The sequence below is a fragment of the Mobula birostris genome, chromosome 2 (assembly GCF_030028105.1).
Source record: "Mobula birostris isolate sMobBir1 chromosome 2, sMobBir1.hap1, whole genome shotgun sequence".
Classification (NCBI taxonomy): domain Eukaryota; kingdom Metazoa; phylum Chordata; class Chondrichthyes; order Myliobatiformes; family Myliobatidae; genus Mobula; species Mobula birostris.
Window position 1 is genome coordinate 143,970,462 of NC_092371.1, and position 24,259 is coordinate 143,994,720.

Here is a 24,259-nt window from a genome sequence, read left to right on the forward strand (position 1 = left end):
GAGATGTTCAAACAACACACAAAAAAATGCTGGAGGAACTCAACAGGCCAGGTAGCATCCATGGAAGAGAGTACAGTCGATGTTTCGGGCTGAGAATCTTTTTCATAGATGCTGCCTGGCTTGCTGAGTTCCTTCATCATTTTGTGTGTGGTGCTTGGATTTCCAGCATTTGCAGATTTTCTCTTGTTTGTGATTAAGAAACATTCAAATGCTCAGCCCTGCAGCAAATGCAAATACTGTAATGTGTTTCCTTCCACTTTGTTTGTGCATACAGAGAGGTGACATTTCTGGGTGTTTTACCTGCCCGTAGGTAGCAACAGAGGAAAACTGCTGGTGGAGTTCCAGCAGCTGAATGAGCTCTGGTGACTGAATGGCTTCCTCTGCCGCCTTGGCGATGTAGTAGTCGGGCTTCTGAGCAAAGGCAACTGCAGCCTCCTTTGAGGAGAAGCTGTAATATTTTTCTTGATATTTAAGAATTCCAATATTAGGGTTGCCTGAAAACAAAAGAAACAAAATAACAGATTAATTAATGTCATTTCCACAACTAAATTGTCATGTTTCTGCTGTGACATAATTCAAACAGCTTTATGTCTGGTGAGTTTTTTTTTCCAACTTACTCTGATGTGGAAGTTGCTGGCGAGGCTAGAATTTATTATCAACCTTCTGCCTGAAACTACTGAGATGTTAGACTATTTAAGAATTAACTGTACTGTACATCTGGAGTCAGAGGATATCCAGTGGGTGAGAATAGAATTCCTTCCCTGAATGACAAAGTAAATTGGATAGGTTTGTATGCACTCTGAGCTGGATAAAAATGGTGTCAAGTATACAGAAAGCATAAGACCACAAAGAGTGAAAAAAGTCTTGGAAATTTTCAGATTTAACTTCCATCTGACAAACTCCACAGTATAACTCAGATCGTTGATGTAGGTGACAAACAACAGACCCAGCACCATCCCCTGTGCACTCCACTAATCACAGGCCTCCGGTCAGAGAGGCAAACATCCACTACCAGTCTTTGGCTTCTCCCACAAAAATTAGATTAGAATTAGACTAGATTCAACTTTATTGTCATTGTGCTGAGTACAGATACAAAGCCAATGAAATGCAGTTAGCATCTGTCCAGAAACGCAAAAGAATAGTGTTAATTACAAAATTAGTGTGAATAACAAGTGCGTGCTACATATAAAAGTACTGAGACAGTACAATATGGGTGCAATACTGCTTAGCACTGTGATGTGAGATTCCGCAGGGCCACAGCCTCAGGGAAGAAGCTCTTCCTGTGCCTGCTGGTGCAGGAGTGGAGGCTCCTGTAGCACCTACTGGATGGGAGGAGAGTAAAAAGTCCATGGTTAGGGTGAGGTGCATCCCTGATAATGCTTTTCACCCTGCCCAGGCAGCGTTTATGGTAGATGTTCTCAATAGTGGGCAATTAGGTGCCGATAAACCACTGGACAGTTTTCACCACACGCTGGAGTGCCTTGCGGTCTGATACAGGACAATTGCCATACCACACTGAGATGCAGTTGGTACAGATGCTCTCAATGGTACAGCGGTAAAAGTCCATCAGTATCCTGGAACAGAGGTGAGCTTTTTTGATGCTCTGCAGGAAATAAAAGCACTGTTGCGCCTTTTGGATCAGGATGGAGGAGTTCAGGGACCAGGAAATGTGAACACCAAGGAATTTAAAGACAGTGTCTAATCCAATTTATCTCATCTTGAATGCCAAGCAACACAACCTTCTTGACCAACCATTCATGTGGGACCTTGTCAAGTGCCTTACTAAAGTCTATGTAGACAACATCCACTACCTTGTCTTCATCAAATTTCTTGGTAATTTCCTCAAAAAGCCTATAAGATTGGTTAGACATGATGTACCCCTCACAAAGTCATGCTGACCACCCTTAATCAGTCCATGTCTATGCAAATACTGATATAACCAGTCCGTCAGAATACCTGCCAATAATGTTCCTACTACTGATTTCAGGCTCACCAGCCTATAATTTCCTGATTTATTTTTAGAGCCTTTCTTGAACAATGAACAACATTGGCTATCCTCCAATTGTCTGGTTTCTCACCTATTGCTAAGGATTATAGAAACATAGAAAATAGGTACAGGAGTAGGCCATTCGGCCCTTTGAGCCTGCACCACCATTAATTATGATCATGGCTGATCATCCAACTCAGAAACCCGCCCCAGCCTTCCCTCCATACCCCCTGATCCCCGTAGCCACAAGGGCCATATCTAACTCCCTCTTAAATATAGCCAATGAACTGGCCTCAACTGTTTCCTGTGGCAGAGAATTCCACAGATTCACCACTCTGTGTGAAGAAGTTTTTCCTAATCTCGGTCCTAAAAGGCTTCCCCTTTATCCTCAAACTGTGACCCCTCGTTCTGGACTTCCCCAACATCGGGAACAATCTTCCTGCATCTAGCCTGTCCAATCCCTTTAGGATTTTATACGTTTCAATCAGATCCCCCCTCAATCTTCTAAATTCCAACGAGTACAAGCCCAGTTCATCCAGTCTTTCTTCATATGAAAGTCCTGCCATCCCAGGAATCAATCTGGTGAACCTTCTTTGTACTCCCCTATGGCAAGGATGTCTTTCCTCAGATTAGGGGACCAAAACTGCACACAATACTCCAGGTGTGGTCTCACCAAGGCCCTGTACAACTGCAGTAGTACCTCCCTGCTCCTGTACTCGAATCCTCTCGCTATAAATGCCAGCATACCATTCGTCTTTTTCACCACCTGCTGTACCTGCATGCCCACTTTCAATGACTGGTGTATAATGACACCCAGGTCTTGTTGCACTTCCCCTTTTCCTAATCGACCATCATTCAGATAATAATCTGTTTTCCTATTTTTGCCACCAAAGTGGATAACTTCACATTTATCCACATTAAATTGATGATGATGATGATGCTGATTTAAATATCTCTGCTAGGGTCATTGAAATTTCTGCACTTGCCTCCCACAGGGTCTGAGGGAACACTTTGTCAGGCTCTGGGATTTATCAACCCTAACTTGCCTCAGGGCAGCAAACACCTCCTTCTCTGTAATCTGTACAGGGTCCATGAAGTCGATGCTTCTTTGCCCCTCTATATCTGTCTCCTGAGTAAATACAGATGCAAAGTTATTTAAGATCTCCCCCATCTCTTTGGGCTCCACACATGGATTACCATTCTGAATTTCCAGAGGAGCAATTCTGTCCCTTGCAATTCTTCTCTGCTCTTAATATATGTGTAAAATCCTTAACTTTGTCTGCTATGGTAAGCTTCATGCCTTCTTTTAGCCTGCATTTCTTATTCTCCAGAAACATTCTATTTGTTCCTACCTGCCTATATCGGCTATGTATCTCCTATTTTTTTCTTCAAAAAGGAGAGAGGCAGAAGAAAGGAAACTATAGGCCAGTTAATCTGGCCTCAGTGGTTCCAAAGGTTCTTAGAAGAAATAACAAGCAGGGTAGGCAAAGGAGAATCAGCTGATGTTGTGAACTTGGCTTTGGCAAGGTGCCACAAGCTATGAACCCATGGTATTACAGGAAGGATTCTAGCATTGAAACAACTGTGGCTGATTGCAAGAGGCAAAGAGTAGGAATAAAGGGAGCCTTTTCTTGTTGGCTGCTGATGACTAGTGGTGTTCCACAGGGGTCTTTATTGGGCCCATTTCTTTTCGTGTTACATGTTAATGTTTTATGTTAATTCTTGTTATGTCAATGATTTGGATCATGGAATTGATGGCTTTGTTGCAAAGATAGATGGAGGGGCAGGTAGTTTTGAGGAAGTAGCGAGGCTACACAAGGACGGGCAGATTAGGAGAAAGAGCAAAGAAATAGCAGATGGAATACAGTGTCAGGAAGTGTCTGGTCACACACTTTGGTAGAAAAAATGGAAGGGTTGAATTTTTTCTAAATGGAGATAAAATACAAAAAACTGAGGTGCAAAGGGATTCCCTAAAGGTTAATTTGCAGATTGAGTCCTTGGTGGGGAAGGCAAATGCAATGTTAGCATTCATATCAAGAGAATTAGAATATAAAAAGCAAGAATGTACTGTTGAGACTTTATAAAGCACTGGTGAGGCCTCACTTGGAGTATTGTGAGCAGTTTTGGGCCCCAATCTTAGAAAGGATGTGTTGAAACTGGGGACGTTTCAAAGGAGGTTCACGAAAATGATTCCAGGATTGAATGGCTTGTCATATGAAGAGTATTTGATAGCTCTGGGCCTGTATTCACTGAAATTCAGAAGAATGAGGGCTGACTTCATTGAAAGCTATCAAATGGTTTTCATAGAGTTGATGTGGAGAAGATGCTTCCTATGGTGAGAGAGTCTAAGACCAGAGGACACAGCCTCAGAATAGAAGGTTGTCCTTTTAGAACAGAGATGAGTTAATTCTTTAGTCAGAGGATAATCTGTGGAATTTGTTGCCACAGGCTGCTATGGAGGCCAATTCCTATGAACTTAGAGCGTGGATCAGTACTTGGAGCTATGATGTTGTGGCTATTACAGAGTCTTGGATGGCTCAGGGGCAGGAATAGGAGGGCTTTTTATCGTGTTGCACACAGTCAGCTATTCTTGTCTGACGTGTGGTGTCAGGATTGGTCCTCTTTCAGATTAACCGGGTCATAATATGAAAGTTCCTGACTCAACCCTTTTTTTTTTTTTAAATAAAACAAGGCCGAGTGGCTAGCTCGACACTCAACCCGGCACGGATGGAAAGCGTGCTCGGGGGGTGGCCCGACTTGGATTCGAACTCGGGAACCTTCGCTCCGGAGTCCGGCACTGATGCGATTGCGCCACCAGCCAGCCGAAGGAATAATAGGACTAATCAAATGTGACAGTGGGAAAGTGTGTATGGACCTGGAGGAGATAGCAGAGGTACTTAATGAATACTTTGTTTCAGTATTCACCACAGAAAAGGATCTTGGCGATCGTAGGGACGATTTACAGCAGATTAAAAATCTTGAGCATATAGACATTAAGGAAGAGGATGTGCTGGAGCTTTTGGAAAGCATCAAGTTGGATAAGCCTCCAGGACCAGACGAGATGTACCCCGGGCTACTGTGGGAGGTGAGGGAGGAGATTGCTGAGCCTCTGGCAATGATCCTTGCATCATCAGTGGGGATGGGAGAGGTTCTGGAGACTTATCCAACGATGAATAAGTGTGAGGTGGTTCATCTTGGTAGGTCAAATATGATGGCAGAATAGAGTATTAATGGTAAGACTCTTGGCAGTGTGGAGGATCACTACAGGAAGGATGTGGAAGCCATTGAAAGGGTGCAGAGGAGATTTACCAGGATGTTGCCTGGGTTGGGGAGCATGCCGTATGAAAATAGGTTGAGTGAACTTAGCCTTTTCTCCTTGGAGTGGCAGAGGATGAGAGGCGACCTGATAGATGTGTATAAGATGAAGAGAGGCTTTGATCATGTGGATAGTCAGAGGCTTTTTGCCAGGGCTGAAATGGCTAACGTGAGAGAATACAGTTTTAAGGTGCTTGGAAGTAGGTACAGTGGAGATGTCAGGGCTAAGTTTTTTTTTCTTCCCCACACAGAGTGGTGAGTGTGTGGACTTCTGGATAGGTACATGGAGCTTAAAAAAATAAAGGGCTATGGGTAACCCTAAGTAATTTCTGAAGTACATGTTCGGCACAGCATTGTGGACTGAAGGGCCTGTATTGTGCTGTAGGTTTACTATGTTTCTATATACAAGGCAGAGATGGATAGATTCTTGATTGTTGAGGGCATGAAGGGATATGGCGAGAAGGCAGGAGAATGTGGCTGAGAGGAAAATTGGATCAGCCATGATGAAATGGCGAGCAGATTCAATGGGCCAAATGGCCCAATTCTGCTCCTATATCTTATGGTCTTATGAGATTCTAGATAATCAACATTTCCACCTTCATAATGGTACCTTCCCAAGCTTCCCAGCTTTCATGATCTTCCTCCAGAATTGGAGAGAGACAAGGAATTTTGAGGAAGTAGCTTAATTAATATGCTCACACATTTCAAAGGTTATGGGTTACACAAATTTCAGAATCTGAATTACAATCTGGTTTATTACCATGGTTTTGCATAATGCATTCTTTTTGGTACTACATGAAGAACTGCAGGGCAAAATTGAACCTCACAGTAGTGAAGGCAAAATACTGATGTACAAACGTGTAGTTAAGAGCAGGTTAAGATTCATCAGCTTAAAATAAAGTAGATGCAGGAGTAGACTATTCCACTGGCTTGCACCTGCTCCATCATTCAATAATATTTCCTTTCCTCTCAACATCAGTTTCTTATTCTCATCAGAAGGCTTCTAGGACTGTCTTTATTACTAAGAAAGATTACTGAAACCAGGCTTGCATTCCCTGCAAAACAAAATGAAGGTGGTTTGATTTAAGTCAATAAATTCTACTGAAAAAAAGATCTTTTCTGCATGTGTACCTCTGAGAAGGAGTCCATGTCTTGCACTAAGTGTGTATGCACAGAATCCTCGATACTGGGTGCTCAGTTGGTGATAAAGGTGTGCACCTTCTGGAAAGATCCACTCACGATTCTTGAGCTCTGATGGAATTACTTTTTGTTCTGTAAAGCAAAACAATTGGCATTGGTCAGAGCAACACATACAAAATTCTGGGGAAACTTAGCAAGTCAGGCAGTATCTATGATTATGAATAAACAGTCAACATTTCAGGCTGAGACCCTTCTTCAGGACTGGGAAGGAAGGGGGAAGATGCCAGAATAAACAAAACATAAGGGGAAGGGAAGGTGGAAAGCAAGAAGGTGATAGGTGAAGCCATGTGGGTAGGAAAGGTAAAGGACTGGAAAAGAAGGAATTTCATGGTGAACGATGGGAGAAAGGGATGAAGGAGGGGCACTGGGGTGAAGATGACAAACAGGTGAGGAGAGGAGGTAAGAGGTCAGAGTGGGGAATAGAAGATGAGGGAAGGAGAAGAGAACAGAAAAATTACCGGAAAGGGAAATCAATGTTCATGCCATTAGGATGAAGGCTGCCTAGAGGGAATACGAGGTGTTGCTACTCCACCCTGAGAGTTGTCTCATTGCAGAAAAAGAGGCGGCCATGGACTGACTAGTCAAAATGGGATTAGAGAACTAAAATGGTTGGCTACCAGGAAATTCTGCTTTTGGTGAATGGAGCAGAGGTGCTTGACAAAGCCATTCTCCGAGTTATGTCAGGTCTTACCAATGTAGAGGAGGCTGCTCTGGGAGTACCAGATACAAAAGACAACCTCAACAGATTTGCAGGTGAAGTGTTTCCTCACCTGGAAAGAATGTCTGGGGCTCTGAATGGAGATAAAGGAAGAGGTGAACGGGCAAATGTAGCATTTCTGTTATTTGCAGGCAGATGTGCCAAGGACAAGGGGAAGGACAGTGGACAAGGGAATCATGGAGCAGTGATCTCTGTGGAAAGAAGAGAGTGGCAGAGAGGTGATGAAGAGTTTGATGGTAGGCTCCTGTTGAAGATGATGAAAGTTCTGAAAAATGATGCGTTTGGAGGCTCATAGGGTAATAGATAAGGACAAGAGAAACTCTGTCCCTGTTAAGGTGGCAGAAAGATGGGGTGGGTGTGGATGTCTGGGAAATGAAGACATTAGTCAGAGTAAGCTCTTGTCATATATTATTAAATGAATGCATGTTCCATAAAGATAGTGGTACTGTATCTATTTTTCTATTCTTGTTCCTGAATCAGGAAAGGAACTGAGTGTTGATGCAGAGTTCCAACCTGAAATGTCAACAGTTCTTTACCTTGTACAGATGGTCCTTGACTTGATAAGTTCCCCAGAAAATTGATGCTACAGATTCTGCAATCTACAGTTTTTTGTGTCTCCAGGTTACTTGCTCGGTTACCCATCCATCAATTCAAGTGTTTCTTTCCGTCAAAGAGAAAAAAAAACACCCAACCCATCTTACATGTTTAACTATCTGTAACTTGCCACGGTGTTCTTTAAGGATAGTCCTGTGCATAAGCTGGCACAACATGGTAGGGAGTGCCACACAAGCCTTGCAATTGTCACAATCAGACAGAGTGGGAGTTAAGTGAGACACAGACTCAAAACGAGAGCAGTGAGTAGTGGTGGACAGAAAGCCATATATGCCTGCAAGAGGAAGCATGACGAAACACAGGATCAAAAAAAAAATGGAAGCGTAGACTTCACACATAATGAAGTGAAGGAAGATAAGCTTTTAGTATTGTTTTATTTCTCTACCAATTCTTACCAAAATGTACCAAAGGAAAAAACATTATCCCATGTAACTTGTACTTTCTGGTTTCTAGCCAAAATGGGCTTCCTTTATGAATCAACCCAGCACAGCTATAAAACAAATTGATTGTGGAGTGAGTTCTACACAACATTTATGAATGTTTATGAAATGCGGATGATAATCAGAAATGAGAATTACATGCCAATGTCATAAGCAACTACTGTATTTCCTCAGTGTATCATTTTAGACTCAGAAGTAGATTAACATGCAAGTCCAAAGAAACCCCAGGGGAAGAAAAGAGGTGCTTGATCTCAGAATCCAATGAAGAGAAACAAATCTCATTCAAAACTTCCTATTGGTTCTTAGTTTGCACTTCCATTTACTCTCACTCAGGAACAGATGCTGGAAATACTCAACTGGTCAGGAATCATCTGTAGACCATAGCAACATAAGACGTAGGAGCAGAATTAGGCCATTTGTCCCATCAAGCCTGCTCCACTATTTGATCATGGCTGATTTACTGTTCCTCTTAATCCCATTTTCTTGTCTTCTTCCTGTAATCTTTGACGCCCTGACTAATCAATCAAGAACCCATCACCTCTGCTTTAAATCTACCCAATGACTTGGCCTCCACAGCCATCTCCGGCAATGAATTCACCATTCTCTGGCTAAATAAATTCCTCCTCATCTCTGTTCTGAAGGGCTATCCTTCAATTCTGAGGCTGTGGTCTCTGGTCCTATATACTCCTACTACTGGAAACATCTTCTCCATATCTACTCCATCTATAACTTTCAAAATTGGTAGCTTTCAATGAGATCCCTCTTCATTCTTCTAAACTCCAACAAGTGCAAGCAAGTCAAATGCTCCTCATATGTTAAGCCATTCATCCCTAGGATCATTCTCATAAACCTCCGCTGGATCCTCTTTAACTCAAACACATTCTCTCTTAGATATGGCGTCCATCTCTGTTCACAATACTCCAGATGCAGTCTCACTAGTGCCTTATAAAGCCTCAGCCTTACACCTTTGTTTTTACAGAATATTCTAGTCATCTGGAAACGAATGTTAGCATTGCATTTGTCTTCCTTACTACCAACTGAACTTGCAACTTAACTTTTAGGGAATCCTCCACTAGGATTTGCAAATCTCTTTGCACCTCTGATTTTGAATTTTCTCCCCATTTAGAAAATAGTCTATGCCTTTATTCTTTTTCCAAAGTGAATGTCCATATAATTTCCTACACTGTATTCCAGCTGCCACTTATTTGCCTTTTCTCCTAATGTCTAAGTCAGTCTGCAGACTCCCTACTTCCTCAGCATTGTCTAACCTTCCACCTGTCTTTGTTTCATCCACAATCTTGGCCACAAAGCTGTAAATTTTATCATTCAGATCATTAATATATAATGTGAAAAGTAATGGGCCCAACACCGACTCCTGAGGAACACTACTAGTAACTGGCAGCCATCTAGCCCCTTTTATTCCCACTCTTTGCCTTCTCCCAGATAGCCAATCTTCCCTCCAAGCTAGTATTTTTCCTGTAATGCCATGTGCTCTCATCCTGTTTAGCAGCCTCATATGTGGGAGATACAGAAAAACGCAATATTTTAGTTCAATAAACTTTTGCCTAATGAAAGATTATTGGTAGAACATATTTACCCTGATCTCTCTTCACAGTTATGCCTGACCACTGAGGAGCTTCTCTTATAGATCTTCGGTCAAATTTTCTCATCCCTACTTACCAGTGCGGTTGCTAAATCATACAGCACAGAAAAATGACCACCAGCTCACACTTTTGCCCACCCACACTCAGCCCAATTGCTTGCATTAGAGCTGTATCCTTTTATTCCTTGCAGATTTAAGCTGCTACAATTTACTGTGTATTCCGTAACTCTAAATAAATAAATAAAAGGATTTTGTGAAAAGGCAGAGACCAAGGCTGTCCTGGTGACACAATTGCTTTCAATGCCAAGTAGGAGGTGGCGAATGAACAGTATGTAGTTAACTATAGCTGATATGTCTGGTAACTGGTTCTGGCTGTTTTTCCTGAAATTGTTAGAATCACATTGATTCCTAAATGAATCTCTAGTATATGGTGACATATATGTATTTTGATAATAAATTCCCTTTGAACAAGACAAACAAAAGCCACAAAGAACATTATCTAATTGTCTGCCCAGCCAATCCTGACGCAAGATCTTCTGCCTGTACCATTAATTATCTTCACCGATACTGTCTCCCTGCTAAGTATTGCCAGCAATCTGTCTATATCTCAGATTTCTGGCACCTGTATTTATTTTATTTTCCAACCCATTGATTTGCTTTAAAAGGATAAAACTGTTACCTTATTTGTAAAAGATAAGGAATTTGAAAATATATACTGCAAAGGAAGGAGCAGCTCTTCTCTCAGAAAGGTGACTTGCTTGCTAAGTTAGTTTGGGAACATATAATGTGTACCCTGGCTAACCATATCAAACTCACTGAATCACGACACTGGATGTCAACAGCTTTAGCAAGAAAGTACAAGTCTTTGTGGTCACATCCAGATTCCTATTAGTTACAGTCAACTTGGTTTCCAGTTCTTTTATTTTTTTTTACCTGAACTTACCTCTACCCCACCCAGCTACCTTTGTTCCCAGTTTCTAAGATCTTACATAATATACAAAATTTTGCATGCTGAAATACATGAACACATTAAGAGGCAGCTATCCTTGACCTTTAAGCCTGCTTCATATTTCAATATGAGCATTGCTCATCTAACACAGACTGTAATAGCTGCACTGTGTCCGATCCACATACTGTAACCGTCAATTCAAAAATTTATCTATTTCCACTTCCAAATACCAAGTCTGTGGGCAGTGAATTCCAGAGGCACACTGCCCACAGTGGGATCAAATTCTTATATGCCCCCATTTTAAGAGATCAGCCCCTTTTCTGGTAATTCTGTACCCTTTTTCAGGTATGCTCATGAGTGAAAACATCTTAATGTCTCTCCTACTAATGCCCTATTATGATTTTATATGTTTTAATAAGTTCTCTCCTCAATCTCCTAAACTCAAATAATACAAACCCAACCTGTTGAACCTCATTTGATGGGACATTCCTCTTTCTAGCATTTAACATAACTCATAACTTTGACTGCTTATTCCTCATCTTAAAGGTCTCTTGATGCAAGCAAGCAATAAATGAACTTATGGTTATTAATATATTTATGATGGCAATTAAAAACTAACTGTCAATAGAGTGAAACGAAATGTTTTTTAAAATCACACTCATGAAGATTATGATAACATCAAATATATGGTAGGACCAAGGATAAAACTGGGTTTGATAAAAAGCTAAAAGAACAAGAAAGGATTTACAATCATTGAGGGAAAAGATTATTCTTATCAACAGTGCCATCTTTCGATGCTGCAGCCACTAAGGCTGCAGGAAAATTATTTTAAACAGAGACTCATAATGGAAAATGGAGCCGAATGGTTCAGCTTCCTGATTTGAATGATTGAATGAATTCCCCATTAAAGACAGTGAGGAGGGGTGTAAAATGTGTATCTGACCCACCCAAATCTGCTTCTTATTGACCTGATTCAGCTCTGATTATTCTCGAGTGTTATCATGGAAACAGGCCTTTTGGCCCCAATGGTCCATGCCGACCACAGCATCTTCCCTGCTAGTCCCAGTTGTGCTCATTTGGCCCGTAACCCTGCAAGCCTTTCCTCTCCATGTTCCTATCTAAATGCCTCTTAAAGGCTGCAATTTTACCCACATTGACCACCTTCTCTGGCAGCTCATTCCAAGTACTCACTACCTTTTGTGTAAGTTAGTTACCTCTCAGGTCTTGTTCAAGCATCTCCCCTCTTATCTGAGCTCTCTTGTTTTGGACTCCCCAACCCTAGGGAAAAGACTATGCCTATCCACTTTATCCATTCCCCTCAAGATTTTATAAACTACTATAAGGTCATCACTTTTTTCCCCCCGCACTCTAAGGAATAAAGTTCCAGTATGGCCAACATCCCCTTATAACACAGGCCCTCAAGTCCAGGTAGTCTTCATAAATCCCTTCTGCACCCACTCCAGCTTGACAATGTCTCTGCTATAACAGGGGGAGCAAAACTATATTGTGTCAGTTGAATCATAGATTGTATTAATAGAGATGTTATAACAGATTCTTGTTAACATTTCTCAAAATTGTTTTCAGGAAAAGAAAATAGAATGAACATAAAATAGTCTTTGAATCTGTCTTGCTGGACAGCTCCCTGACTCTTGCTGCTCCAAAACAGCAATTCAAGAGTGCAAAATCCATGAAAGTGATAAAATTCTTGTCCCTTTTCCAACATACCTGATACCTCACTTAGTCTCTCTTCATCTGTTTTCACTTCCACTCCTTCCAGCAAGGGCCCGATGACACCATCTGGAAACAGTTGTGAGTGAGTTCCCAAGTATGGATCTAAATTGGTTACCAAATTGCTGAAGACGCTGAGCAGCACCATCTCATCTTGGAAAGAGCTCCACAGGTTGGAGAGACTAATAAAATGAGGCTGCCAAAACCAACGTAAAGTAACATACAGAATGGATGATACATTAATGTAGTTAGGTTACTGGACAGAGGCCAGAATTATTAAACCCCAGGCAAGACATTGAATTGCACAATGATAACTGGGGAAATTAAAATTAAGTAACTAAAAACATCTAGAATTAAATAAAAGGTTTCAGTTACTGGAAGTAGGATTGTTATGAAAACCCATCTAGTTCATTGCTGTCCCCCAAGCAAAATAAATCAGCTGCCTTTACCTGGACAGCCTTACATGTGACTCCAGACTGACAGCACTGTTACTGCCCCTGAACACTTGAGTCTAAGGCAATTAGACATGGATAATGAATGATGACCCAGCCTGCGATCCTTCATCCCACTAACAAAGACAATGCATTAAAGAGAAATTAAAATGCTCACATTACATTATTTATATAAAGTTGTTCTCTACGAAGGCCGCGGCAATTATTAAACTGCAGCTTGTGCCTCAAGAGCTATGAATTTTGCAGTAATGGGCTCACACTCATAACAGTTGTTCATCTTCTGCAGTATCACTTCTGCATGCCTCCTCCAGTCCCAATGAGTTTCCAGACCAAACTCAGTTTTTCTAAAATAATGGCTTATACAGTTTTAAAAAAAATATTATTTGCCTATGGACACCTGACTCCTGGTTGTCCATTGGGAAAGAAGTTATTAACTTGTTCCCCCAAAGATCTTCCCAGCCTCCAATTCTTCATTGTAAATTTGTTCATTCAAGAGGCCTCAGAACTTTTGTAGTCACAGCGTCACAGAGCATGGAAAAGCTATTTTCATTCATCACATTCATACTTACCAGTGGGCACCACCTGTATTAATCCCACCTTTCCCATTTCAGATGGTTCATGTCAAGGAATAAGAAGGATAAATGGAGCCATTTTTCTCAATTTCAAATGCAACAAAGCAACAACACAATCCTCAAGAAAGATAGGGACACAGGTTACAAAGTTCTATTAGATTTGAAACAGAAGGCCTAAACTCTTGAGGGCAATACCTACATATACTTGTGCAGTGGGCACTGCTGCCTTTGACTTAACCACAGCGTTCAACTCTTCCATCCGTTTGTCGAATTGCTGCTGTCGCATTTCAACCTGTTTGGCACATGTGATGATTTCATTCTGCATAAGAAAGAGTGAAAACATATGATGTTAAAAAGGGCGAGCAATAACTTCTAAGTGGTAACCAATGTGGGGGGAGTGGGTGTAGGTGTGTGTACGAGAGTGATGGAAGTTGGATTTCTAACTGGCACTTTATAAACATGCAATGGGAGAGATGGTAGGATTGAAGCAAATCTGCAAAGAAAGATAACCTGTTGGTAAACACACCAACCTGACAGCTTCCATGCTTATTTCAGGTACATCACACCTTCAGGTGAGCCTGCTTAATAAACTATTAAATCACAACATTTGCAAGTGACTGGGACTTAACTCAGATTCCCCAAACTTCCTAGTACTCACCAATAAAATCAAGGCAAAAGTCTGATCTGAATTCATGACTGACTCTGTGAAAGGGCCTGTTCACAAAAGTTGTGCAGGGACATTTTTGGCAAACTTTGGAGGAAATTTCACTCCTTGGTGCAGCATCAACAGTAACGTTTTCGAAAGGAAACTGTAGTGGAATAAAATTGCAGGGCCAGCATAACGGAGCTAAACCATAATGGCAATTGAAAAGACCCAGCATTGGCACAATCAGATGGATAGACTGCTTCTGTGGTCACTTGGGGACAACGTAAGGCATACAATATGGACATTTTGGGTGTTCCTTAAATGGCCCCTTCACAGCCAGCAATGACAATCTTGTAAATTTTGTGCACTTTTTCATGCCTGCTTCATTTGCATTAATGCAATAAAATTTTGCCCTAAATTGGTGATTCTTTTTATTCCCAACAATAACTTTTATTTATGTATTTAGAGATACAGTGTGGAACAAGCCCTTCAGCCCAAGTTGCTCTGCCCAGAAATCCACCCCCCCCACCACCATTTAACAGTAGCCTAACCACAGGACAATTTTCAATGACCAATAACCTACTGACTGTTATGTCTTTGGACTGTGGGAGGAAGCCAGAGCACCCGGAGAAAACCCGTGCGGTACACAGGGAGAACATAAACTCCTTACAGCCGGCACTGGGATTGAATTCTGAACTCTGGAGTGCCTGAGCTGTAAGAGTGTTGCTATAACCACTACGCTACCATAGTACCCTATCTGGAATACTGCTGCACGACCTTCAAAACCAGCTGTCTCTCTACCTGATATTCCACTACCTGTTCTTGGTAAGCTGCCCATAGGACCTGTCATTAGAACAGCCAGATTTTATGCAGAATTAGTATAAAAAGAGCCGCTAAAGTGCAGAAGCTACACAGAAAAACTTACTACACGACCTACCTACCCAGTATATATCCAAACGTAAAAGCCTTACTGAAGTCCATTGAGGCTACATTCTAAAAATCATTATTTTAACTAAGCAAATCTCTACTTAAGTAATAAATCACGTGTACACTGAAGTTATTTGGATCACTTTAAATTGTCACACGCATGCTGTTATTTAGGTTTGTAGTTACCATAAAAAATCCTCCTTAGGCTGAAGAATAAATCAGTAACAAATCTTTTTTCCTTCAAATCAATTTCAATATCATGAAGCAGGACCTAAATTAGAAGCTACTTGCAGGTAGGACTATATTTGATGGGGGAGACATTTAGAACTGAAATGAGGAGAGTTATAGGGTGAAAGTTAAGGACAGCAAGTTCAAGGAACTCTGAATGTCAAGAGTTATTTTACATATATAGGCATCTGTTAGTCTCGTGAGACCATGGGTTTGCACCTTGGAAGGTTTCAAGGGTGCAGGCCTGGGCAAGGTTGTATGGAAGACCAGCAGTTGCTCATGCTGCAAGTCTCCCCTCTCCATGCCACCAATGTTGTCCAAGGGAAGGGCACTAGGACCCATACAGCTTGGCACCAGTGTCGTTGCAGAGCAATGTGTGGTTAAATGCCTTGCTCAAGGACACAGCACGCTGCCTCAGCTGAGGCTCGAACTGGCGACCTTCAGATCACTAGACCGACGCCTTAACCACTTGGCCATGCACCAACACAGAGTTATTAAGGGTTGGATAAATAAATAAAAAATTTCAGATGTATGAAATGAAAAACAGGGGCTCTTAATATAGAAAATGTAAGGGGATACAGTAAAAAAAATTGGACACAAAGAGGGGTGGGCACAAAATATGATGACAGACAACATTACTGTAAATCCCAAAGCATTTTCTAAGTATACTAAGAACAAGAGGGCAACCAGGTGAAGAATATGACTCATTAAGGATCAGGGGTGGAGAGGGTCACTAACTTTAAATTCCTGGGTGTCACTACCTGTATCTCAACCATCAGGCTCTTGAACAAAAAGGGATAACTACGCCCATTTAAGGACTTGTTTATCTTGTAATTTCATGCTTGTTATTTATTGCTATTTATTATCTGCATTAACAGTTTGTTTACAGTTCCTGATGTTTACAGATCCTGTTTACATCTATTATTCTATAGACACTTTGAACTTTTAAAGTTTTACAGGAATACTCCTCATGTATTCATGAAGGAAAGGACTTTGTAATTGTGTAATTCAAAGAAAATGATGGTAAAGTCTTATATCATGTTACCATTATAAAGGACTATGTTTTAGGTTCAAGTACATCCATTACTGAGCACTGAAGTACATGATATGTATTACTTATACTGCTTATTCTTCACTTTCTCAATTTGGTTTCTTTGATGTCAACTACTCAATGCCATCTATAAGTTTGGTGATGACAACGATTGTTGACAGAACTTCAGATGGTGATGAAGAGGCGTACAGGAGTGAGATAGATCAGCTGGTGAGTGGTGTCACAGCAACAACCTTGCACTCAACATCAGAAAGACCAAGGAAATGATTCTGGATTTCAGGAAGGGGACCCAGTCCGGTCCTCATCAAGGGACCAGAAGTGGAAAGGGTGAACAATTGCAAGTTCCTGGGTGTCAGCATCTCTGAATATCTATCCTGGGCACAACATATTGATGCAATTACAAAGAAAGCACAACAGCGGCTAGGTTTCATTAGGAGTATGAGGAGATTTGGTACATCACCAAAGTCTCGAGCAAATTTCTACAGATGTACTGTGAAGAACATTCTAACAGGCTGCATCACCATCTGGTATGGGGGAGGGTGGTGTGTAGTGGAGAGTATATTGACTGGCTACATCACAACCTGTATGGAAACACCAATGCCCTTGAACAGAAAGTCCTACAGAAAGTAGTGGATACGACCCAGTCCATCACGGGTAAAGCCCTCCCCACTATTGAGCACATCAACAATAAACACGTTCGCAAGAAATAGCATACATCATCAGGGACCTCCACCACTCAGGACATGCCCTATTCATCCGGATGAAGATTCAGGAGCATCAGGACTCACACCACCAGGTTCAGGAACAGTTACTATCTCTCAACCTTGAGGTTCTTGAACCAGAGGGGAAAACTTGACTTGCCCCATCATTGAAATGTTCCCATAACTAATGGACTTACTTTCAAGGACTCTTCATCTCATGTTCTCAATATTTCTTGCTTATTTATTTATTTTTTGTATTTGCTGTTTGTCATCTTCTGCACTCTAGTTGATGCCCTTGTTGGGTGGTCTTTCATTGATTCTGTCATGGTTATTATTCTATACATTTATTGAGTATGCCAACAAGAAAATGAATCTCAGAGTTGTACATGATAACATATATGTATTGTGATAATAAATTTACTTTCAACTTTGAGCTTCTTCCCTTCTGCTATCAGATTTCTGAATCCATGATCACTACCTCAGTCTCTTTATACTTATTTAATTTTATATATACTGCTGCAAAGCAACATATTTCACCACATGTGCGAGTGACACTAAACCTCTATAGATGCTGGAAATCCAAAGCAACACAGACAAAATGCTGGAGGAATTCAGCAGGCCAGGCAGCATCTATGAAAAGGAGAAACAGTAGATGCTTTGGGCCAAGACACTTTATCAGGACTGGAAATGAAGTGGGGAGGAAGAAATGCAAGGTGGCAGATGAGAGATGGAACTGAAAGAGGGGGAGGAAGTGAAGTAAAGAGCTGGGAAGTTGATTGGTGAAAGAGATAAAAAGCTGGAGAAGGGGGAATCTGATAGGAAAGGACTATGGAAGAAAGGGAAGGGGGAGGAGAACCAGAGGGAGGTGATGGGCAGGTAAGAAGAGAAGACATGAGAGGCAAACAAGAATGGGGAATGATGAAGTTTGAGAAATCGATGTTCATGCCAAGAAAAAGTCCACCAGAAAAAGCAAGAACTCCTGGTGGCCACCCAGTTCAATTCTACTTACCATTTCCATTCCGACATGTCAGTCCATGGCTTCCTCTACTGTCGCGATGAAGCCACACTCAGGTTAGAGGAGCAAGACCTTATACTCTGTCTGGGTGGCCTCCAACCTGGTGGCACGAACATCGATTTCTTGAACTTCCGGTAATTGACCCCCCCCCCCACCCCTTCACTATTCCCATTCCCCTCACTCATCTTATCTCATTACCTGCCCATCACCTTCCTCTGGTACTCCTCCCCATTCCCATCCTGATGAAGAGTCTCAGCCTTAAATGTCAACTGTTCCCTTTTCCATAGATGTTGCCTGACTGAGCATTGCCTGGATCTACCGGATCTACCATTGGCAGCTCGTTCCACACTTACACCATCCTTTGAGTGAAGAATTTTCCCCTTAGACTCCTCTAAACCTAATACCCCTAGATCTATTCTCACCCGACCTAATGGGTTAATGTTGCACAGGGTGACTGAGGAGAACCCAAGTACAGGACATCAGCACGTCAACTGAGTTGGGGATGCTGGCATAGACATGATCGTAGAACAGCAAACTGGAGGAATCTTAACAAGGAGACGGGATTTACAGGGACTAACTTGAAACTAGAGCTGAACTTAGAACTAAACTTGGAACTAAAGGTTCAAATCGGACAAGAGGATGAAGTACCACACAAGAATAGACAAACAAACTGGCAACCTGTGATAGTGACGCCATCGTACTTATTTCACAGTCTCTGATGAAAACCAGGTGTACTGCAATTAAGTAAACTAGCAGCAATTGGAAATCTAATGACTGAAATTAGGGCATAATCAGGGAGAAAGGAGCGTTAAAGGGGAACAGCCAAATGGAACCATGACAGTTAAAGCCTGCATACCTTCACCTTCTCTATACAATATTGTATGGAGAACATTAATGTTTTCTAATAAATAGCATATGTGATGAATATACAGTAGATAGGTACTTGATGGCCACCATAGAATGTTGGGTTGCAGGGCCTGTTTCTGTGCTGTTTCACTCCATATAATTTGAATCTTTTGATTGCTTACCACGATGATACATAGAAAGAGTTCATGCTGCCTCACATTGAACAAAGCCTCCTTCAGCTTATCATGGAGACCATCTGTTTCGTAGCACTGTTGCCGGCTTTCCTCCAGCCTCTCGATAATAGCTGTGTAGTGGTAGATCAACTGCCGAGTAGCTTGCAACTCAGTCTCCACATTTTGTTTGGTTGCAGGCAGAGCTTCATTGAGAATGGCAGGTACTGTTATTGAAAATATATTTTAGTTAGGCAAGGCTGCAGCAGGCAGGAGGGCTCTAGTAAGGGTAGTTAAAACTGCCCAGCACATTACCATCAATGTCAGATATATAGAAAGGCCAGCAATATCATGAAGAACCACGTCCACCCAGCTTATGGACTGTTTGTCCCACTCCCATCAGGGAAGAGGCTGCACCACATTCATGCCATAAACTTCAGAGACACAAATAGTTACTTCCACCTCAGCTGATCGACACCCCCACCAATGAACCCAACTCACCTTCACAACTTACACATCACTTCATGTACATACAATCAGTCTATGTATGTATCAGCTTATTTATGCATTATGTTTTATAGGATTGCTTTTATACTTATATTTATTGTTTTTTTGTTTTCTTATCTTGCTCTTTATGCTTATTGTGTTTTTTAAGCTGCATCAGATCCAGAGTAACAAACGCTTCGTTCTACTTTACACTTGTGTACAGAAGAGTGACAATAAACAATCTTGAATCTTGAATGTTTAACTAGCCAATTTAACTAACGAATCTTAAACTAAAGCAGATACAGTAACAATATTTATGAGGCATTTAGATGAGCACATGAACAGCTAGGGAATGGAAGGATAGGATATAGATCTGTGCAGCTATATGTAATTAGCTTAAATTGTCATCAGAATTGTTAGCATTAGAGTCTTAAGCTAAATTTTATTCATAATTGATGCCCAGATTTTCATTTACATCAATTTTATTGGATCCCTACCTACATACTTCACCTCCATCCCCACTTCCCTCTGTTTTAATTATTCATACAGATTTCACTTCTTCAGCTTTTAGCAGTTCTATTACTCGACAGAGACAATAAATAATATTATTATAAGATATTTGCTTCTCCTTTCACTGATACACCTGGAATTCTGATAGGACCACCCAGAAGTATAAATACCAAGGGAACACAGGTATTGACTTTGAATTTCTTGGTGTTTGCTCCCACACCTCTCTGGTTTCAACAGATGTGCTTAAGGCTTCTAGCTCACAGGTCCATAATCACAAACCCCAGCCCAGAGCTCTAACCCAACTGGCTAATTACCATTCCAAACAATCCTCTCCCTCACTTTGATTATAATATGAGCATAAGGCCATAAGGTAGGAGCAGAATTAGGCCATTTGACTATGGCCTATTTTATCATGTGCCTCCAAGTACCCTAAAACCACATCTTTAATGATTGACTCCAACAACTTTCCAACCACTGAGATCAGACTAACTAGCCTATAATTTCCTGTCCACTGCCTCTCTCCCTTCCAGAAGAGTGGAGTGACATTTGCAATTTTACAATCCTTTGGAACCATGCCAGAATCTAGTGATTCTTGAAAATCATTACTACTGCCTCCATAATCTCTTCAACCACTTCCTTCTGAACCCTAGATGAAGACCATCTGGTCCAGGTGACTTATCTACCTTCAGACCTTTCAGTTTCCCAAGATCCTTCTCCCTAGTAATAGCAACTACACACACTTCTGCCCTTTACACAATTGAACTTCCGGCATACTGCTAGTATCTTCCACAGTAAAGCAAAATGCAAAACGCTTCTTCAGTTCATCCGCCATTTCCGTGTCCCTCATTACTACCTCTCTGGTATCATTTTCCAGCATTCTGATATCACGTTCAACTCTCTTTTACACTTTATATATCTGAAGAAACTTTTGGTATCCTCTTTAATATTTTTGGCTAGCTTACCTTTATATTCCATCTTTTCTTTCTTTATGACTTTTTTAGTTGCATTCTGTTGGTTTTTAAAAGCTCTCCACTAATTTTTGCTCTATTATATGCCTTCTCTTTGTCTCTTATGTTGCCTTGGACCTCTCTTGTCAGTCATGGTTGCATCATCCTGCCTATAGAATACATCTTCTTCATGGCCCTACAAACCTCTAGTGCAACTTTTAGTGATTGATGTATTTGTAATCCGAGACCTCCTTGCATTTCTCCCCACTTAGATTCATACGTTCCAATATGTAACACGTGAATGGTATCTTTACAAATTAGAAACACAATATTGAAATTATGGTCAGAATGTGGGGATAGTCAGAGGCTTTTTCCCAGGGCTGAAATGGCTAGCACGAAAGGGCACAGTTTTAAGGTGCTTGGAAGCAGGTACAGAGGAGATGTCAGGGGTAAGTTTTTTACGCAGAGAGTGGTGAGTGCGTGGAATGAGCTACTGGCAACAGTGATGGAGGCAGATACGATAGGGTCTTTTAAGAAACTCCTGGATATGTACATGGAGCTCAGAAAAATAGAGGGCTATGGGTAACCCTAGGTAATTTCCAAGGTAGGGACATGTTCAGCTCAGCTTTGTGGGCCGAAGGGCCTGTATTGTGCTGTAGGTTTTCTATGTTTCTATGTTCTAACAGCATGTAGCGCTATTACAGTGCCAGTGACCTGGGTTCATTTTCCACCACCGCCTGTAAGGAGTTCTTACATTCTCCCTGTGACCACGTGGGTTTCCTCTGGGTGCTTCGGTTTACTCTCATGTTCCAAAGATGTACAGGTCATGAGGTTAATTGGTCACATGCTGTAACTGGGTGGTGCAGAAGGGCCTGTTACTGTGCTAAAATTCTCTCAAAAAAATTCATCATTATTATGTTCATCTGTTCTAATCTATGGTAAATATCAAAGTGAAATAAGGATTTAATACTTCTGTTATTTCACTGATATTATTTATAATGGCTTGTCTATCCTTAATAGCTCTATTCACAATCTTCCTTTTATTATTGATGTGTTAGTTAAATAGCTCATTATTTTGCTTTGTGTTCCTTAATAACTTAGTTCCACTTTGTTCACAGTTCCACTTTGCCTTCGAAATGTTTATTTTAAACTCTCCCAATTCTTTTTATACTTTGTCTTATCATGGAACTCTGCTGTTGTTTACAAATTTAATGTAGAAACATAGAAAACCTACACCACAATACAGGCCCTTCGGCCCACAATGCTGTGCCAAACATGTACTTAATTTAGAAATTACCTATGGTTACCCATAGCCCTCTATTTTTCTGATTTCTAATGTACATCTCTTACTTTAGTCCCAAACTATTATTTACGTTTTTATTCATCCATTGAGTCTCAAATATTTCATTACCTGAAGCCTTGTGAATAGAAATGAACACTGAGCCATCACTGGCGAATAATCCCACTTTTGATATTATGAAGAAAGGAAGGTCATTAAGAAAGGACTTGAAGATGGTTGTGACCTGGCCTCTGAGGAACACCAGCAGTGAAACCCTGGGGCTAGGATAATTAATCTTCAACCACAACCCTTTCTGCCAGGTACTATGTTAGAGTATCACATAAAAAGATTCAAAATGAAATTGGGTATTTACTCCTAAAATTCAAAGAATGCGATTTCAAGGATTGTTTTCACTTAACTGTTTAGAAATAAGGAAGTCACAAAAGCAATTGGAAATGTGTTTCACAATACTTACAGTCATCAATACCCTCGCCACCCTTCTTGCAGTTTTTGTTGAACAGTCGGATGCCAGTGACAATCATGCTGAGTTCATTCAGCTGCCGTTCCTTGTCCTTTTTTGTGAGGGCAAGAAAGGTACCCAGTTCTGTCTGTGGAAAGATGCTTTGCAGAGCAGCTACAGGAAGCAAAAAAAAATCACAAAAAGCAAAATCAAAACAGAATGTTTCAGAGTTTTCAAGAAAAACTCTGTGCATGATAATCTTGAAAGTGCCTCCTCTTGGGTATGCTCAATTTTTGAATTGTTAAACATTTAGATTTTATGGGTGGTCTCTCCTCCCCCTCCAGGAAATCTAAATTTTACAATTATTACAGTCCAATGGCTTTTTACAGTCACTGACTACCTACTATTTTGACAAATTATGTTGATAATATAGGTTCCAAGAGTATATCAGCAATCGGAAAGCAACTTCTCACAATTACTTTGATTTGCTTAAGTTGCAGTTTGCCAAGAGCTGATATCAATGTGCCTTGCGTAAAGAGTAAGAATCTGTTTTGATTGGTCATTGCTGATTATGTCACTAGTGATGTTACATTGGTAGCATGGACCAATCTCAAAGAGGAACCTTATATTTCTGCACTGATACAGGCACTAAGGTAATCTTAATCAATAAAGTGTAAAAAATAATGTCAGTAATCTTCTATGGAAACTACACCAGTCAGGAAATATCAGCCTATCCTTTCAAGGACTACCTGGTCCCAATATTGTGACAAGCTCATTCCTTCTGCTAAATCTGTGAATCTCTTCATAGTGACATCTCCAAACTATCCTTTTCTACAGGATTTGCACAAGACAAACAATGGGAGATATGGCCAAAAATCATGAACTTGCTTCAAGGCAGCATCAGCATTGAGTAATTTTATTCAATGTCCACCAGAAGTCTGCACACTTTGTTACATCTTTGTCCTCAAGTGATTGCTTGAGCTGAATGCAACAGTACTTAAGTTTAGTTAATGTTCTATTTGACTTACAGTTGAGTTTCAAACTTTGCGTTTTAGCTACTCCCAATTTCAGATTGTTAATACACATTCCAAAGCACTCAGCTTCACGTTAACTAATTCAGTCATTAACTCATCAAGACTGATGCTGTCATTCTTAGCTGCTCTTTCATCTCGGTCTGAGTACTTCAATGTTTCCCTCTTCACCTCTACAGCTCCATAAACAACTACTTCAAAGCTCTTTCAATTCTATGCTCTGACTATTCTAAAGGGAGGATGAGGCAACTGTGGCTGACAAGTCAAATACAGATGAAACATGAAGGTAAGCTAGCCAATAATATCAGCAGATACCAAAAGTTTTTACAGATTTACAAAGAGTAAAAGAAAGGCAGGCAACAGGAATTCTGCAGATGCTGGAAATT

General features: G+C 40.9%; 1 protein-coding gene across 2 annotated transcripts in view; it reads right to left on the reverse strand.

Moving 5' to 3' along the window:
- The window catches only part of cfap206 (cilia and flagella associated protein 206), a 53,087-nt gene that overhangs the window by 14,938 nt on the left and 13,890 nt on the right, over nucleotides 1-24,259 (reverse strand). For both annotated transcript variants that reach the window (XM_072277895.1, XM_072277886.1), the window contains exons 5-10: nucleotides 22,858-23,016; nucleotides 19,173-19,387; nucleotides 13,776-13,895; nucleotides 12,550-12,748; nucleotides 6,434-6,574; nucleotides 301-494 (exon numbers count right to left, since the gene is read on the reverse strand). In XM_072277895.1, the coding sequence (XP_072133996.1) occupies nucleotides 301-494; nucleotides 6,434-6,574; nucleotides 12,550-12,748; nucleotides 13,776-13,895; nucleotides 19,173-19,387; nucleotides 22,858-23,016 (1,028 nt within the window). The remainder of the gene's footprint in view (nucleotides 1-300; nucleotides 495-6,433; nucleotides 6,575-12,549; nucleotides 12,749-13,775; nucleotides 13,896-19,172; nucleotides 19,388-22,857; nucleotides 23,017-24,259) is intronic.